Genomic DNA, 19547 nt, shown 5'->3' on the forward strand with positions numbered 1-19547 from the left:
ATGATCAATTCATACGTTACAAGTTGATTGTGTGTGCTTCAATTTCGAATGACAGACATGTGATTTTTTGCTTTTGTTTTTTTTTTTTTCGATGATTCAAATTTGATAAAATTTTCAAAATAAAATTATCATCAAACAACAAAAAACAATGGCATCTCTTGATCAAATTCGTCAAACATATTTGGAACAGATTTTGGCCACATCTTTTTCATCATCGATTGTTGGTAAATTGGAAATTGATAAATATCTTGAAAATCAATTATGGCCAAATTATAATGAATCAAATTGTGATTGTAAAGAATTGATCATGTCTATCGTAGCAATGGTTAATCAAAAATTTCGTGAAGGTGTTGGTTCATGGCAAACATTCGAACAAAAACCGGATCATTTTCCATTATTCTTTCGACATACAACACGTTTGATGCTCAATACCGAATCATCATTAACATCAAAAGAAAAATTAATTTTATTAATATTTTTGATTCGTTGTTTTAACAGTATCGAAATTGAATTGATAAGATGTTCAATACAGAAATATATTTCAATGCCAATTTGGTCATGTTTATCATCGGCTCGTCTTGAATTTGAATTCAAAAAAGTACCAAAATTGAAAAAATTTTGGAAAAAAATTGAAAAATCCGATCAAAATCTATCCGAATCGGAACGTGAACAAGTGATGTTTGAACGAAAATTTCTCTATAATCTTATATATGATTTTTATAAATGTTTAAATGAAATACCATCATCGGAAATGAAACCAAAACTTAGTGGAAAAGAAATTGATTTGATTCGTTATTGTGAACGATTTATTGAATTTCTTATCGACATTGAATCATTATTACCAACAAGAAGATTTTTCAATGCTATTGTTGATGATCTACATGTTATTACTGTATCAAGATTATCTATATTGGCACAACAACGACCAAGTGAAGGTCGATTATTTAATCAATTATTGGATAGGTTAAGATTTTATGTAAAATTCGAAATCGATGATGTTACAGGTGAAGCATTAACCGATTCACAAATATCATCGAAACATTTTGAAAAATTAACAAATTTACAGAAAAAAATTTTCAAATTATTTTCCGACATTGATGAATATCGACCATTATTTTTGGCAAGTGTTGCATCGATTGATAATCGAAATAAATTATTAAAATATTTTTCATTAATTGATGAAAATCGTTTGATAATGCTTTGTCATAATTTGGAAATTGGTTTAGATAATAATGAACAAATTGATAAAATTTGTAATTATTTTCATAATCTTAAACGTAAAGATATATTACTTGAAATATTAGTTGATCGTTATCAACGACATGATTCACAGATAAAATCATTAAATCAAATGCCATTATATCCAAATGAACAAATTATTTGGGATGAAAATTTAGTACCATCAAAATATTATTCTGGTGATTATTGTTTAGCATTACCAAAATTAAATATACAATTCCTTACATTACATGATTATCTATTAAGAAATTTTCATCTATTTCGTCTCGAATCAACATATGAAATAAGACAAGATATTGAAAATGCTGTTTCACATTTAAAACCATGGAAAACTGAAGACGATGATATTATGTTTGGTGGTTGGTCACGTATGGCCATTCCTATTGATTCATTTCATATTACGGAAATTGGCCAAGCCAAAATTGGTGAAGATAAACCAAGCCGCGTACGTGGTGAAATTATTGTCAATTTAAATGTAAAAAAATCAATCAAAAATGAATGGGAATCATTACGTAAACATGATGTTTGTTTTTTAATTACTGTACGACCAGAAACAAAATTCGGAACACAATATAATTATAATGAACCATTTATTCCACAAGTAGGTCTTACATATGTACGTGGTTGTGAAATTGAAGGAATGTTAGATGTACAAGGAAGATTGATTGATGAAACTGTGGCTAATGAACGTCCACAATTTGATACTGATTATCGTACATATCGTGTTTTACTTGATCAAAATCAATTTAAAATTGATAATGAAGATACAAATAAATTTAATGATATTTATGATTCATTTAATGTATTGGTACGACGAAAACCGAAAGAAAATAATTTTAAAGCTGTATTGGAAACAATACGTGATTTAATGAATACAAAATGTGTTGTACCTGAATGGCTACATGATATACTGCTTGGTTATGGTGATCCAAGCGCAGCACATTATTCAAATCTTTCAACAAATGAACAACAATTTAAACGATTAGATTTTTTCGATACATTTATTGATTATAATCATTTAGTTGAATGTTTTCCTACATATCAAATTCAAGTGGTAAATAATGTTGAAGAAAAAATGATCGATTCACCGAAACCACCGTTTAGACTTTCTATTGATGATGAATCAAAGAAAATATCTGTACAGCCTTATAAGATATTGAATCGTGGACCATATGTTGAAGAACAACCAAAATGGAATCGTATACGATTTACATCCAAACAAATTGAAGCTATTCGTTCAGGAATTCAATATGGTTTAACAATGGTTGTTGGACCACCTGGTTCAGGTAAAACTGATCTAGCTGTTCAAATTATAAACAATCTTTATCATAATCATCCTGATCAACGAACATTAATTGTAACACATTCAAATCAAGCATTGAATGCAATGTTTGAAAAAATAATATCATTAGATATTGATGAAAGACATTTATTAAGACTTGGTCATGGTGAAGAAACATTGGAAACGGAAAAAGATTTTAGCCGTTATGGTCGTGTTAATTATGTATTGAAAAAACGTTTAGAATTATTGGATTTGGTTGGTAAATTGGCACAATCATTAAATCTTGATGATGATGTTGCATATACATGTGAAACGGCACGTTATTTTTATCTTTATCATGTTTTATCTAAATGGGAAGCTTTTCTTTATGAAATCAATCAAAATCAGATCGAAAATCAAACTGCAAAAATTATTGAAGAAAAATTTCCATTTCATAAATTTTTCTCCAATGTTTCCGATTTATTTCATGGACAATCATTTGATGAAGATTTAGAAATTGCAAAAGGTTGTTTTCGTTTTCTGAAAAAAATCTTTACACAATTGGATGAATTTCGTGCATTCGAAATTATGCGTTCAGGTAGTGATCGTGCTAATTACCTATTGGTAAGAGAAGCAAAAATTATTGCCATGACTTGTACACATGCAGCATTAAAACGTAAAGAATTAGTTAATCTTATGTTTCAATATGATAATATTTTAATGGAAGAATCGGCACAAATTCTTGAGATTGAAACATTCATACCATTATTATTACAGAATCCAAATCATGGCCATAATCGTTTAAAACGTTGGATAATGATTGGTGATCATTTACAATTACCACCTGTAATTAAAAATATTAGTTTTCAAAAATTTAGCAACATGGAACAATCATTGTTTACACGTTTTGTAAGACTTGGTGTACCAACAATTTATCTGGATTCACAAGGTCGTTCACGTCCATCAATCTGTAAACTATATAGTTGGAAATATAAAAATCTTAAAGATTTAAAACATATTAATGAATTACCGGAATATCAATTTCCTAATCCAGGTAAATTCCATTTTTTTTTTTGATATTTTTTTAATCAAATTTTAATACCCATTTTCTTCCGTTTTTTCAGGTTTCCTTTATGAATATCAATTGATTAATGTAGAAGATTTTAATAATGTTGGTGAATCCGAACCATTACCACATTTTTATCAGGTATTTTTATTTGATCTCAATATTCATAATCGATGTAAATTTTTTTTCGTTACAGAATTTAGCTGAAGCTGAATTTGTTGTTGCAACATTTATGTATATGCGTTTGTTAGGATATCCATCGGATAAGATAACAATATTGACAACATATAATGGCCAAAAACATTTAATACGTGATGTTGTTGAACAACGTTGTGCATCGAATCCATTTATTGGTAAACCAAATAAAGTGACTACTGTGGATAAATTTCAAGGACAACAAAATGATTATATTTTATTATCATTGGTACGAACAAAAACTGTTGGCCATATTAGAGATGTACGACGTTTGATTGTTGCAATGTCACGTGCACGTCTTGGACTTTATGTATTTTGTCGACGAAATTTATTCGAATCATGTTTAGAACTTGAGCAAACATTTTCATTACTGAATAAACATCCAAATCGATTACAATTGATACCGAATGAATATTATACGAAAAGATTTTCGATTGAACGAATAAACAAAAATCAACAACAACAACAACAAGAAATGATTATTATTGATGATATGAGTAAAATGGTAAAATTTGTATTTGATTTTTATACAAAACAAATACAAAGAATACGTGAACAAGATCCAGAATTATTTGAATCAATTGTTAATCCAAATAGAAAACAACAAGTTGATGAAGATGATGAAGAAGATGATGATGAAGATGATGAACAAAATGATGATGATAATAATCGAATCGATGAAGATTTACCATTCGAAAAGATTACTGAAAAAGATACTGGTTTGAATGATGATGAAATAATTGATGAATCTATGGATGTTGATGATGATGATGAAAATGTTGTTGTGAATAAAGATCAACAACAACAACAATCTGTATCGGAATCTCAAGAATTGTCTGAAGATAAAAAACCCGAACATGAAGAAGAAGAAGAAAATCAACAACCATTACAACAGGAGGAAGAAGAAGAGGAAAAAGATTAATTTTGGTCTGGTTCTTGGCCATTCAAAAAAAAACATTTGTCTGTTTCTTACAACTCATCCGAGATCTCATCTTCATTGAAAGTTTTTCTTAATAAATTTTTTTTTTTTAAATAAAATCTAATGAAATTACAAGTCTTTTTAGTCATATATTTCCGATATGCTTTACAGAATATGCGCGCATTATCATTATTCAGTCACATTCGAATGAATGCATGCATAGAAATTTTTTTTTTTTTTAGATTTGAAACACAATTCGACCGGAAGATTGCCATGAATAATAATAATAAAAAAGTATCATATTTGGCTCGATTAAACGATGATGATGATGATGATCTGCCATCTGAATCGTTTTTCTTGTTTTCATTTCATATTCTTGCCTCAATGGATCATCATTATTATTAGTATTCGGTCGGTCGGTCGGTCGTAATCGGAAATAGCAACATCCAAAATGTAATGATAAGCTTATTTGGTCGCGTATTTCCAATCATTTTTCATTTCTGTCATGTTTTTTTTTTGCTTGATTTACAAACAAATCATGCAAATGTTTTCCTTTTCAACAACAAAAATAATGTTGATGTTTTATCGTGATGATAGATAGATACAACAAATTTTGTTTGTAGCCAATCCAATTTGAAATCCTTTTTGCCGATTAGATTAGATTTTTTTTTCACTTGAATTCTTGATCAAATTAAATCTTTTGATCAAACATTTTGAAGTATTTCGCGGTTCGGTTTCCAAAAAAAATGTGAATCTTCGTTTGTTTTTTTCCTGTTTCAATATTGGAGCCCAGAAACAAGCAAATAAATTCCGGTTTTTTTTAAAAAAAAGAATGTCACAAAAGATGAATGATGTAAAAGATCTGTATCACAGGAAAAAAAATGATGTAGTTTTTTTTTCTGGCAAGATTAAAAAAAAAAAATCCATTTTCACATGTTACATACACGATAGTGGAAATAGCTTCATTTTTTTTTTTGGTGGAAATTAATGTTCATGTTTCGAATGATAATTTAGGAAATGAGCATCATTGTTTTTGTTTCTGTTCAGAGGATCTATTCATCATCACACCACCACCATCACCATGCAGGATGAATGACCAGAATTAAAATGAAGAGCTTGAAAACGATTAACATGTCCATCATGTTTGTCGAAGAATATTCAATGAATGAAAATGGCCAATTTTTTTATGACGATGATTGTTTGTTTGTTTATTCTAAGAAAGTGATGAAAAAAAACAACAAAAATGTATTAACTATAGACGAACGAAAGACTTATATAAAGACAAACAAGACAAAAAACAAACTAAAAAACAGTTGGTGGTGGCTTAGTGTTGTTGACTTGTCTTCGTTAGGTTTTGTTGTTGTTGTTTTTTCATTCATTCTTTGCTTATCGACAGCCATTATTTTATGCCCAAAAAAACGACAACGACGAATTTGTTATTGTTGTTTCAAAAGTCTTGTTATAAGGATAAAACAAACAAACAAACAAAAAATATTTGAAAAAAAAGACAAAAGCTATCATCATCATCTATCTATATATCTACATACCGAATATTGTTTGTTTGTTCCACATAAAATTCAAAACAGGGCAAAGCCAAAAAAAACAAAAAAGAAGGGAAAAAACCATTATTCTTTGATATCCCATTATGTTTGACTCATTTCATAGAATCGATCTTGGAATGGTGGATCTCTCCAATAAGGCCATCCATGTTTGTCTTTTCTTTTTGTGTGTGTGTTATGTTTTTACAACATCTTCTCTAAATATTACACAAAAAAAACGATAATGAGACAAAGACAAACAAGGGGAAAATTGGTCAAAAGCAATTAGATGTTGAATGGTCGTTATGGTTTATGATATTGATGACAGAATTTTGTTTTTGTTTCTCAAAAGTTTTTTGTTTCAGTTATTCGGAAACATTTTTTTTTGCACACATTCATTATTGATAATAATGATCAATTTGTGATCATTATTTCGAAAGAAAAAAAAATTTATTTTGCGACAAAACAAAAAGTTTTTATTTGTGGTTTTTCATTTCATTTTTTTCTCGAGAATCGAATCGAACACAACAAACCAATCCAATCATTTTGTGTTTGTTTGTTTTGATTCGGAAATACCTTGAAATGAATCGATTCATAAATGACGTTATTAATCGTTCGATCGATCGATAACCGAATCGAATGTTTTGAAAAAGAAAAAATCCCGACTTTATTTTTTTTGAACCAAAAAAAAAAAAAAAAAAACGATAACATCATTACGAAATGGTGGATTTGAACAAAAACAAAAACAAAACGAAGAAGAAACGAAGAAAAAAAAAGGAACCAAAAATAATTATTGGAATCCAGTTCAAAATGTTCAAATATATCGGCCATAGTGAGTTACTCATTCACTCACTCACTTACACACACACAAAAACATTCATTCACATGAATGAATCGACAGAAACGATATATATAATATAAATCGAACTAAATAGAATCCATAATTTTTTCAAAAGAATTTCAAATTCTTTTTCTATTTTTTTTTCACTGCTTTTGCCTTTTGTCTAGAATCATTCATGTGAGAAAAAAATAAAAATAAAAATAAAGCAAAGGCAATTTCTTTCTCTTTCTCTCAAATTCTGTCGCCGTATTTTGACGTACAAAAATTCGCTGTGTTTGTTGTCCAGCTGAACAAAACTGGTATATCGGTCGGTCGGTCGGTCAGTTTATTCGTTCGTTCGTTTTTTGATTGAATTTATTATGCATTTAGAACGTTGTTGTTGTTGTTGTTGTCGGGTATTTGAAATCAAAACCAAAATACCAAAATACCAAAAAAAAAAAAAAAAAAAAAAAAAAACGAACCAAAACACACACACAAACATTGGCCAATTGACGATGGACTTATTATAATGATAATTTTTTTTCTGTTATCAAAATTTCATTTGGCATTCATTCGAATATTTTTTGATAATCTCCTTCACTCACTCATTCTGAAATTCAATTCGAATGATTCGATTCCACATGGGCGAAAAAAAAACGAAGAATCTTTTGCTTCGAATAATCGAATAAAATTCATTATAAACACACATAAATGAAGAACATGATGAACATCCCAAAAATAGAATTATAATCATTATGATGATGATCGTGATTGATTCTCCAAATGAATGAATGAATGTAGGGTTAAATTTTCCAAAAAATAGAACAAGATTGTAACAACAATCATCATTTACTTGGAACATTCGGGGTTATTATTATTATTTTGCATAACCAAAACATTCCATCCATCCATCCATCTAATCGATTCAATTTATACAGGGTGTGTGTATTCCAGTGTAAAATCATTTTTTTCATCATCATCCAAAACGATTACCATCATTTGGATGATAAATAACTATTAGAGAAGGCAGGCAGGCAAATAGAAAGAAAATCGAGCAAAAAGAGATCCATCCGGAAATTCCATCTAAATTAACATTATCCTTTCTATTTTTTTCTCTATTTTAACGGTATGTGACCATGTAAATAATAATAGCAAAAAAAAAAGTATTTAACAAACAAACAAACAAACAAACAGAGATAGAGAATGAATGAATGAATGAAAAATTCAGTTTTGCTTTAGTTTTTTACAAATAGAAGCCTATGCAATGCAAATGCAATGATGTTGGCGCCCGAATAAAAAAAAAACATTTCTTCCCCCCTTTGCAAGGGAAATGTATAGAAGGGGGAGAAGAAGACCAACCAACCAGTGAATCAGTAAAAGTGAAACTTGAAATCTGATATTTGTGATTCACACATTCAAAACACACACACATACAGACAGATATTCATAGTCATCGAGCCAGAAAAAAAAGAGCCCATTTTTTTTTATTTTGGCTGGCTCCAGAATTTTTGAGAAAAAAAAATAAAATTCCAAATTCTTTTGTTGTCAGTCTTTAATGTTGTTTGGCTGGTTGATGTTGTTTTGAAAAGCTTTGAATTCTCTATATTCTTTTCTATAGGTTCTCTTTTGTTTTGTTTGTTGTTGTTTGTTGGCAATGTGACATTGTTTTCCTAGTTTTCAGTTGTTTGGCTGGATTCATCATTCAGTCAAATCCAATACGCCAATCACACACAGCCAAATCATTGGATCAAGGTGATTGATTTGGATTTGGCAAACAGCAGCAGCAGAAGCAGCAGTAGCAGCTTTTGCTTGTTTCGATTGATTTTCCTTTGATATCGATCGTTTCAGCCGTCAAATAACAAGTGACAACTACATTATGGTCGAAACAAACAACAACAAAAAAACGAAAAAATTGGTGGCACATCAATCATTTTTTTTTTTGTTAGTTCATTTTGTTCTATGCTAAAAGAGTAGAGAGTGGGTAGAGAGAATATCGATTTTCATATCACACATATTTTTACGATAACTTTTTTCGTTGGCCCAAAATGGAATGATGATGATGACATTATATCATGTTGAAACTTTTTTCTTTTGCCTTTTTTCGAAAAACCAATCAATAAATAAATGAAAATGAGAGTGAGATGTTTTCATCATCATTATTATTCGATAAACTTTTATCTCAATAAAATTAACCTTTTTTTTCTCTCGCTGTTGTTTGGTTGGTTGGTTGTTCGATGTTATCTCATTTGATATTTGAGGGAATTGAAAACTTTTTTTTGATGGAAATTTTAGCCCAATTAGCTGTTGTTGTTGTTGGAATTTTTTCATTTTTGCTGATTTCATCAACGAAAAAAATGTATGATTTTGTCGTCGTCAAAAAAAAAAAAAAAATTAATGAATAGCAATTTGGTAAAACCCTTTTTTCTGTTTTCTCCGTTGAAAAAACAACTGAGTAATGGCTGACTATGAAATATGAAAAAAAAAGTTATTTTAGTTATACATAACATTCTATTGTATCATCATCAATACATACAATACCCTCGTGGTTGGTTTGGTTGGTTTTTTTCGTTCAATCTAGCTTTCTCATTAGAAAGAATCAAATTGAATTGAAGCAAAAAAAAAAAGATTGGAGCATGTAGAATGAATGAATGAATGAAACAGACAGACAGACAGATAGAGAGAATGGATATGAATACCTAATGATTTGGAAACACAAAGCAAAAAAACTGAATCTTTTAATCATCATCATCATCAGAAACAACGAAAAAAAACCATATGACATTTGAAAAAAAAACAAGAAAATATCGGTAAAAATGTAAATTATTCTTCTTCGTGTTTCGCGTTTTTTTGTTTCTGATCACTTCCAAAACACACATGTGTAACGTTGTACATGAAAGGAATCACACACACACACACACAAACAGGAAATTACCCGAAAACATTTCTAACGAAGCAAAAAAAAGAATGTTTTCCGTTCGAATTTTTCTGGGAAACTTTTTTTGGTTGTTGTTCGAAAAAGTGATTCCTTTCGCATCATAATAAATCATTTTTTTCTTCTTCATTCGATTTTTCAGACACGTTTCATGTCGGAAAATTATCATCAACAGCAGCAGCAGAAAATGTTTGTGTCAATATTTGGATGTTGAAAAAAAAATCCAAAAACAAGCAATTTCCAACCAATCAACACAAAACACACGATAGAAAAGGTAAACAAACATGAAACGACATGAAAAAATGATGATTATTAATTGATTGATTCAATTTAGGATTTCATAATCATCGATGTTTCACTTGAAACATTGATAATGATGATCGTGTTTTGTTTGGTTGTTTTTTGGTGGATTGGTTAACGCCATTAAATTCACTCGCTCACTGACTGACTGACCATTAATCCTTAATGGATGCTCATCATCATTTGGCTTGATGTTTTTTGTTGTTGTTGTTGTTATATCACCTTCATTTATTTATTTCGCTCAAAAACAAACAAGCAAAAAAAGTATCAAAAAAACTCGAAACAACAACAAAAAAACATTTGAAAAAAAATCAACAACATCTGCTTCCATCATCTGATTATTCTATGGAATAATAATGATATTCGTGGCTTGCTGTTGTTGTTTTAGTTGTTTAAAATTATTTTTTTTTTTTTACATCATGAAAGGTCGTTATCGTGTCTTCTTTCCCCTCCTCTCTCCTCCGGTTTGATTTGATTATTTTGTTTCCAACCATCCAACCATCCAACCATCCAGGCAATCATAACAGGCAAATGTTTTGACCAATTCATTCTGCCATTGACAATCATTATAGGGAAAAAGAAGAGAAAAATTTCCCCTTACTGCTGTTACCTTGTGTGTTTTCCATAATCATCCATTATACGGAATAATTTATACCAACACACTCCAATATTAACCGAATAACCGAATTTTTTTGGTTTTTTCCAAGTGATGTTTTTTTGTTTGTTCTCAGTTTCAGCATTAATAATTAAATTTTAATGCATTTTTTCTCCTCTCAGTGAAATCTATTTTCTTTTTCCTTTTTCCTTTTTTCACACATCTTTTTTTGTTTTTGTTTTTGAAAAGTTTCGCTCAAGAAACACATCTCTTTCCCATGTGACAAAGCCATACACTTTGATATTTTTTTCATTTTCGTGGTTGGAATGAATGAATGAATGGAAAAAACACTGCTCCAAATGGAAATTAATTTGAAAAAATTAAAAATTTTTTTGCTGTTTTCTTTGGAAAAAAAATCCAAAGTTTTTTGGATTCAAACCAAAAGACACCCGAACACATCAATGTTTTTAATTGGAAAATGGAAACACATTTTGCTTTGCTTTTGTCATTCTATCCAACCATCCACATCCATCCACATCCAACCAACCAACCAATCAGATCATTAATCTTTGCAGAATATCGAGAGTAGCAACCAAAAATACACCTCGTGTACACTTTGATTGGAAATAGTCATTATTAAACGAAGCAAAACAATGAAATTTTTTCGTTTCGCTTCTTTGTTTTTTTATTATTATTAATTTTCGATGGCAGCTCGATTTTTTTTTTTTTTTTAAACAAAATTACAATAATAATGAATGAATGAATCAAGACAAATTACACATAATGTACAATGAATGAATGAAAAACGGTTTTTTTCTTTACCATTCAAATCGTTGATATGAATGGATAAATGATATGAATGTTTGTTTGTGTGCTTATCAATCATGCAAAATTCAAAATGCAAAAACAAAAAAATTTACATCAAATTCAATGAATGAATGAAAACAATGGATAATACTATTTTTTTTTCTTAGAAAGGAATGCAAAAGGGTTAAAAATAGAAAAATAACAATCAATCGAATCGAATACTCTGATAATGTGTGTGATATGAACAAATTTTTTTTTGTTTGCAAAAAAATCGCAATTAGATTAATTCAGTAGATCAGTGGTAGGTAGATTTTTTTTGGTTTGGCTTGGTGCAATGATGATGATTAAATTGAATAAATTTTATTGCTCTAAACAAGAAAAGAAAAAGAAAACTTAATTTGAAAAAAATCCAATTTGAAAGGAAAAAAAACAGATAACAGGGTGTTTGTTTGTTGCGTGTATTGTAACGAACGAACGAACGAACGAATGTTTCAGCAGCAGCAGAAGTTTTTTTTGGGAATTAAACCAATATATGTGTGTGACATCAACGATTCTTTCTCAAACACACACTTATTGGATCCAAGTCGGTTTTCAAAAAAAAAGTTTTTTTTTCACATTTTCAAACACACATAGCACACACAAATCCTTTGATTATTATTTTTTGTTCCCATCGGGGTTAAATGTGAAAATGTGTGAAATAACGTTTTTCAACCGGTTTCGACGAAATACAGATATTCTTTTTTTTTCGGAGCTGACAAATTTTAATAGTAGTGTGTCGGTGTTGTTGAATTGAAAATTTAATGATATAGTTGCCGCTGCTGCTGCTGCTTGATTGAAACAAAATCCTCCAGCCAAAAGAATAATTTACTCTTTTTTTTCTGGTGCATTTTTTATTTTTCGCTGATGATGATGATGGTATTGCACCCAACCATCGATCCATCAAATCGATGAAAATCGATACAATCGCCCATCCCATCCCAATTTATTTAATAATATATGCATGAACATTTTTATCTGGCATTGGTTCTAAATGATGCATTGGAAATACTTGTATAAAATCATTTTGAAATTCAGCTTCAGCTGAACCCATTGGTGGTGGACTTGATGAACCCATTTGATGATGTTGATGTCGATGTTGATGTCTATGTTGACCTTGACCACCTTGACCTGGTCCAATTTGATTTGAATTCATTTCTTGTGATGTTAAACTAGTTATTGTTGATTGATTATATGGTTGTCTTAATCGTTGATAACGTACAATTAAAACAAACGTTCCGATCAATATCACTAATACCAATATGGTAATCATAATAAATGTTATCATCCATGATGATGAATGATGATAACGATCATTATCTGGATCACATATTGGTCTTAAACGATAATTTTGTCCATCAATTATCACTGTTGTTTCATCATATTTAAGCTCATGTCCAACAATACATTTACATAAATGTATTGTACGATTAATACCATTAGCAATTGTTTCCATTGTTAATTGACATTCACTATAATCAACTAAACATTGCATATCACTTATACAACGTTCATCAATTTGTGCATAATGTAAACAGGTCATTGCTAAATGTGTTATATATGAACGATTTACAAAACTATCAACTTGTATAAAATTTTGTTTACATTGACATTTTTTACTAATCACATTACATTGTGTATTATCAAATGGACAATCATTTTGTGGTGAACATGGTGCATGATATAATGCTTGTTGTTGACTACGACGATATGATGATGTTCCAATACTATTACGATGTTGTTCACTACTACCGTCAGTTAATTGTATGGCCATTATCATCATTATCATTAATAATGATATTAACGTTCGTTTATCGTTTGATATGTTGTCACCACCACCACCACCACCACCAACACCACCACTACCAACACCAACACCACTGCCACCAATCATTTTATGATGATTTTTATTGATATGAAAAAATTTCCATTTAAAATTGTTGATCATCTTTTACACATAATGATGATTGAATTATCATCATTGCTTGATACAAACGATAAGATTGTTGCCATTCTTATTATTCAATATTTCACACTGAATGATAATGATTATGCAATGTCGACAAACAAAAAAACACACTAATTGGACAATTTACCCTGGAACAAATTTGCTTTTTTTTTAGTTGATAATTTTCAAATGATCATTGTTCGGTTGTTTGGTTCATTCAAGTGAATAAAATTATTGTGCCGAATCAATTTTTTTTTCTATGTTTTTTTTTAGAAAAAAAAGATTCAAAAAAAAAAAACAAACAATGTTGATCATCAACGATGAATGGATGGATTCTGAATGAATGAAATGAATTCTTTCCATATAGCTTTTTATATGACCATTTTCTGTCTCTCTCTCTCTCTCTCTCGCTTTTTTGGCGCGCGCCATCCAAATCAACGATTCCATAGGATTCCATTACATTGAACATTGGCGGGTTTCTTCGCTTTCGTTCGTTGTTCGTTCAAAAAAAAAAAAACATCTCTCATCATCATCGTTTATCGTCTAAATATAGAAACAATAGGCCAGGAAAGAAGAAAAAGTAAAAAAAAAAACACATTGATTATGATCACCATCAACTATCGAAATCATATATTGAAGTAGAAGCATATATACCAAGCAAATATACCAAAAAAAAAAAAAAAAAATTCTTCAGGCGTCATTTTGTGAAAACGATTCTGTCTCATACACATACACAACATTTGACTGCTACTTGCAAATTCTTCCAAGCAAAAAAAAAAAAAAAATACCCTAGACACACACACACATTTAGAAAGAGAAGCGAAAAACTTTTTTTTACCCAGCCAACCTATCCATATCCTATTTTTTTCAGTTTTTTTTTGCCATCCAGCCAGATTTTTCATATTATATTTTACCACCACCACCGCCGCCACTTATTTCAATGAGGATCATAATACAAAACAACAATAACGACGACGACAACGACATGATGAAGAAAAAAAAATATGACAAAAGAAAACTGAAAATCATTTTCTTTTCATCATCATTTTTTTTCCCGTTGTAAATCGAAATTGTTGTTGTTGTTGTCGTCGATGATGTTACATAAAAGTTATGTGATTTTGCGCGTCTTCCCCCCTCTCTTCCCGACAAAAAAAAATATCATTTTTTAGTTGTTAGGTGGAGGGGGGAAGCAGAAGATGATGATAGGCCTAGGCTATCGACTTTAACAAGCAAATGAAAGATAACAATACCCGAAGAGAGAGAGAGAGAGAGAGAGTAAAGAATTCGTTCGTTTGCATCTCATTTTTGATGATGATGATGATGATAATAATAACAAGAATAAACAAACGAACCAAACAAACAACTTAAAAAGTCTTCAACCACACATCGCATACAAAACATACAGAAAAAAAACGTCAGAAACACAGCAATTCAAGCAAAATAATTGCATCCGAAGTATATGGAGAGAAGTATTGAGAAAACGTTCATAATTCAATGATTTGCCCACTGAAATGGTAGCTTTCCTGTCTTAATTATGGATTTTTTTTTCCATTTTCTTTTCTGTTGTTGTTGGATATGAATTACAGACAGGTATCGTCGATTGTCGTTTTATTATTATTATTTATTGATTGCCAAAAAAATAGTTTTTTTTGGTTGAAAATAATCATTATCCCTTGGAGAAATTACAGCAGATAATTTTCCAGCTGAACAAATGATGGATGCGAAAATGAAAAGTTTTTTTTTCCAAAATGAAAAAAAAAACTTTATAATCTTTTTGTTTGTTTTTGAGTTGTTGAATCAAAATTTTTCCGACAAGATTTATGAAAAATAAATATAAAAAAAATTTTTCAAAAAAACAATTTCCAAGGTTATCAAACGATGACAACAACCATCATCCATGATGATGAAAAACTTGAAACAAATTAGGATAAGGATGCTCTCGACTCAAAAAAATAAAAAAACACTATATGGATCCAAACTGATAACACGATTAAAATAGGTTATATAGTGAAGATGATTGAATCAGTGTTTTTTTTCTCTATTATTTGGCTCATTCAAAAAGATAATTCTTTTCACTTGATTTAGTCGATTAGAGAAGAAGTGAAAGAAAGAAAAGAAAAGAATTGTTATGTGAAATTGATCTCAACGAGAGAGAGAGAGAGAGAATCTCTCCTAATCAAATTCCATTCATTTCATTCAATTTTCTTGAAGACGATGAGAGAAGAGGATTTTTTCTTCTCAATTCACAAACAAAGCATGATGATGATGATGGCAGATTGATTTTTTATGATGTGAAGAAAAGAACCCGATTTTCTTTTTCCCCGTATTCGGCGGTTTTTTCGTTTGCTTATCATAACAAACAAATAAAACATCAATCTTTGAAGAAAAACAAAGTAAAGTGAGTTTTTTTACTTTTTTCATCAAATCTCTCTGTATAATGATTATTGTGATTTTTCAATGAGCCAGCCAAACTTTTTTTCCATTCGAATTTCCATTGAAATTTTTTTTTATCCGATTGATTTTTTTTGGACAGCCGTGAAATTGGCCAGAAAAATAATATTTTCCCTGCTTGTTTGTTTGATTGGAAAAAATTGATATTTTTTTTTCATTACAACCAGTGATCGATATGGTATATAATTGTTTTTTTTTTTTCGTTTGTTTGGTATCCAACCAACCACCAATGACAGTCAATAATAATTATATGGTTTTCTTTTTCTCTATTGCGATATGGATATAGTGAGTGAGAGTTCGAATAAACCATTTTTTTGGGAAAAGGAAAAAAATATCAATTTGAAACGAAAATCAATCAACAAATAAGCGACAATATCTAAGCGACAACCACCAACCACCAACGACAAAACGAATATTTGCAAAAATATTTACTTTTTTTTTACTTACTTAAAAAGACTAGAAAAAGAGAGACATCGTTCAAACCGAGAAAGAAAAATGTAAACAAACAAACATTTCATTTTTAGGAAGAATGTTATTTGCCTTTAAGGGATATTCCTCTTTCAACCAAAAAAAGAGAAAAACCGGAAACTTAACCGAATAAAAACACACAGTTTCTTCGTGCATGCGTTTTGTTTGGCAGTTTTGTTTCAACCAACGAAATGAAAATGAAAACAAAAAAAAAAACAAAATTCCGATTCTTACCATCATCATCATCATCGAAATGTTTCGGAGAAATGAAAAAAAAATCCGATCCATTATTATCGTTGTTGTTTGAGTTTTTTTTTCTTTCTTTTTATTATTGTTTCCATTATTGTCGATGATGATGGTGGTCCGGCTTTCCCCGAAAACAAAAAAAAACCATTTTCTGCACACCAGTATTTCATTTCATTTCATGATCCAAACATTTCGGTATTTCACATTTTTTTTGGTGTTTCGATAGGCAAATGAAAACCGACATTATTCATGATTAGCAATAAAAGATTTTCAACCAAAAAAAAAAAGAAAAAAAAGTTATTACCCAATGATTCTCATTGAACAAAAGCACCATTAACAGGGGTAAGGATCATGTTATTTCACCCAGAAAAATAGAAAAAAGTAATAATAATAAGCATCTTAGTGAGAAAAAGATACCAACATTTTTTCTTTTTTGGATTGTTATTGTTGGCTATAAATTTTTTTTTCTTTTCTTTCGTTCGTTTTTCTTTTCTTCGAATGTCGAGAGAATGAAAGATAAAGATAAGGAAAAAGAAAAAAGGAGCACATGGACCAACCTGAATACCGGACTTTCATTCATTCATTCAGTTTAATGATAGCGGGAATTGTTTGAAAATGGGACCAACATTCTTCAATTTGGCCACCAAAATGGCCACCACAACAACATCATTGAGAGAGTATAAAGATCATTTATCAATTGTTCATTTGTTCAAAAGATTTTTTTTTCTTATTTTCACAATTCAAAATGATAAGATTTTGATTAAGTGGAATAACGCACACACACACACACCTCGCTATATTTACCTGGAAGAAAATTTTTTTTTTATACGAATTTCGAATGTTTAACACATGAGTGCTCGCGTGGGGTATATTTCTACCCCAGATTATACAAAAAAATTTTCTAAGTTCGAAATCGCTTAATGTTAAATCAATGGTGGGGTGAAAAAATACCCCACGCGAGCACTGGCGTTAGGATTTGATGCGCGAGCACTGATGTGTTAATACACTGAGCTGCCATCTAGTTTTTGCAGAAAATGAGCAATTTTTTTTTTTTTGATAATAAGACGAACGAAACTATCGATATATCGATACACAAAATTTTCGAATTCAAATAAAACATCTTTATTCTATCGATAATGTTATTCAATTGTTTTTACTTTTTTTTGTTTTTTGTTGTTGTCGATATTTTTGAAAATGTTTTCGTTTTTGTTTTGTTGTTTTTTTCGTTTCCATGTTTTGTTTTGGATTTGCAATCATTTTCCTAAAATAATTAGATTTTTTTAAAAAAATTGTTTAAAAAACAAATCAAAAAACAAGAAAAAAGAAGAAAAATTTACTTTTGAAGATGTTGTGGAATATCGGCAGCAAATCCAGATTGACGCATAACATTCAAAATTGAAAGTAAATTTTTTCGATCATTTTTCAATGTATAAAAAGTAATGGCCATACCTGAACGACCAGCACGTCCAGTTCGACCAACATGATGAATATAAGCAACCAGTGAACTAGGTAAATCATAATTAATAACTAAATTAACAGCTTTAAAATCAATTCCACGGCCCATTAATTCGGTACAAATTAAAAATAGAATTTTTCCTTCACGAAACGATCGAACAATTTGATCACGAATTTCTTGTTTTCTATCCGAATGTATTGTATCGATTGATATGTTCATTGTATCTTCAAGTTCACGTTGTAGAAAATTTGCTTTACGTACAGTATTAACAAAAATTAATACAGGTGTTTGACAACCGTTTGCAATTAATTCTTTTAATGCAAATAATTTTCCCGATTCATTACCGGTAAATATTAATTTTTGTTCAATCGATTCAACAACTTTATTTCGTTGACCAATAATAATCGTAATAATATTATTTAGATTTAATTTACACCAATCATATAAATATTGATTAAATGTTGCACTAAATAATGCTAATTTTACTAATGATGATCGTTCAAAACAAATATTAAATATTGTTGATAATTGTTTCATAAATGTTGATTGAAATAATCGATCATATTCATCGATAATAAGCCATTCAAGATTATCAATATTGATTGTTGTATCGATTGTTTTCAGTGATAACAGATATTCTAATCGTTTAGGTGTCGTAATCAATATATCATATTTTAATTTGGATTTTGAATTAAATTTTTTCGATGCTAAATTAACATTTTTAATCATATGAATACGAAGACCTGAACCTTCGGATATCCATAATGATTCACGATGAATTTGTTTAACTAATTCACGTGTTGGTGCTAGGATGATTGCACGAAAACCACAGGATTTTGGTCGTTCTAATTGTATAATTATTGGCAATAAAAAAGCTAATGTTTTGCCAGAACCAGTTGGTGCACTTGCAATTAATTGTTGTCGATCCAACATTAATGGAATGGTTTGCATTTGTATAGGTGTAGGTTGATGATAATTACCTTTTCGAAGATTTTCTCGTAAATAATTTACATCGATTTCATCAAATGTTTTGATTGGTGATTTAATTTGATCGATTCCATCGACCATAATATCATGTTTGGTACGAAATTCTTCATCATTCATCGATTGATTTTCGTTGTTGATTCTTGTTTCATTATCATCATCATTGGATTTTAATTGTTTAGATTTGTTTGTTTGAAAACGATTTGGTTTTGAATCGAATCGTGCACCTTTTGTCAACAATCTAAAAGCATCCATCGTTGAAAAAAAATTGGTGATTTTGGAATCG

General features: G+C 29.7%; 3 protein-coding genes and 1 long non-coding RNA gene across 4 annotated transcripts; 1 reads left to right on the forward strand and 3 right to left on the reverse strand.

The window, feature by feature from the left end:
- Nucleotides 1–36: 36 nt before the first annotated feature.
- Nucleotides 37–4815, forward strand: LOC113790370 (RNA helicase aquarius). The gene is made up of 3 exons (XM_027340032.2): nt 37–3554; nt 3625–3707; nt 3763–4815. The coding sequence occupies exons 1-3, from the start codon at nt 149–151 to the stop codon at nt 4681–4683; spliced, it is 4410 nt and encodes a 1469-aa protein (XP_027195833.2). The 5' UTR covers nt 37–148; the 3' UTR covers nt 4684–4815.
- On the reverse strand, nt 2653–9963 carry LOC142646311 (uncharacterized). Its single transcript, XR_012847266.1, has 7 exons — nt 9572–9963; nt 9232–9501; nt 6228–6436; nt 5984–6135; nt 5625–5893; nt 3403–5542; nt 2653–3344 (listed from the first exon to the last, which is right to left on the reverse strand). It is a non-coding gene; the product is annotated as an uncharacterized LOC142646311 (long non-coding RNA).
- A 1564-nt stretch (nt 9964–11527) lies between these two features.
- Nucleotides 11528–13825, reverse strand: LOC113790391 (uncharacterized). The gene has a single exon (XM_027340055.2). The coding sequence runs from the start codon at nt 13654–13656 to the stop codon at nt 12655–12657; it is 1002 nt and encodes a 333-aa protein (XP_027195856.2). The 5' UTR covers nt 13657–13825; the 3' UTR covers nt 11528–12654.
- Nucleotides 13826–17919: 4094 nt separating this feature from the next.
- ais (DExD-box helicase 52) lies at nt 17920–19516 on the reverse strand. Its single transcript, XM_027340046.2, has 2 exons — nt 18159–19516; nt 17920–18082 (listed from the first exon to the last, which is right to left on the reverse strand). Exons 1-2 carry the CDS (start codon nt 19514–19516, stop codon nt 17965–17967), a joined length of 1476 nt encoding a protein of 491 aa, XP_027195847.2. The 3' UTR covers nt 17920–17964.
- Between the last annotated feature and the right edge of the window lie 31 nt (nt 19517–19547).

This window comes from Dermatophagoides pteronyssinus, unplaced genomic scaffold (assembly GCF_027571235.1).
Source record: "Dermatophagoides pteronyssinus isolate colony J.1.1.1.1 unplaced genomic scaffold, Derpt_VIB-CSIC_2022.12 sq0001, whole genome shotgun sequence".
Taxonomy (NCBI): Eukaryota; Metazoa; Arthropoda; class Arachnida; order Sarcoptiformes; family Pyroglyphidae; genus Dermatophagoides; species Dermatophagoides pteronyssinus.

Coding starts and splice junctions, on each gene's coding strand:
- LOC113790370 (XM_027340032.2), top strand. CDS start 149: ATGGCATCTCTTGATCAAATTCGTCAAACATATTTGGAACAGATTTTG. Junction 3,555..3,624: donor ATATCAATTTCCTAATCCAG/GTAAATTCCATT, acceptor CCGTTTTTTCAG/GTTTCCTTTATGAATATCAA. Junction 3,708..3,762: donor CATTACCACATTTTTATCAG/GTATTTTTATTT, acceptor TTTTCGTTACAG/AATTTAGCTGAAGCTGAATT.
- LOC113790391 (XM_027340055.2), bottom strand. CDS start 13,656: ATGATCAACAATTTTAAATGGAAATTTTTTCATATCAATAAAAATCAT.
- ais (XM_027340046.2), bottom strand. CDS start 19,516: ATGGATGCTTTTAGATTGTTGACAAAAGGTGCACGATTCGATTCAAAA. Junction 18,083..18,158: donor ATTCCACAACATCTTCAAAA/GTAAATTTTTCT, acceptor TAATTATTTTAG/GAAAATGATTGCAAATCCAA.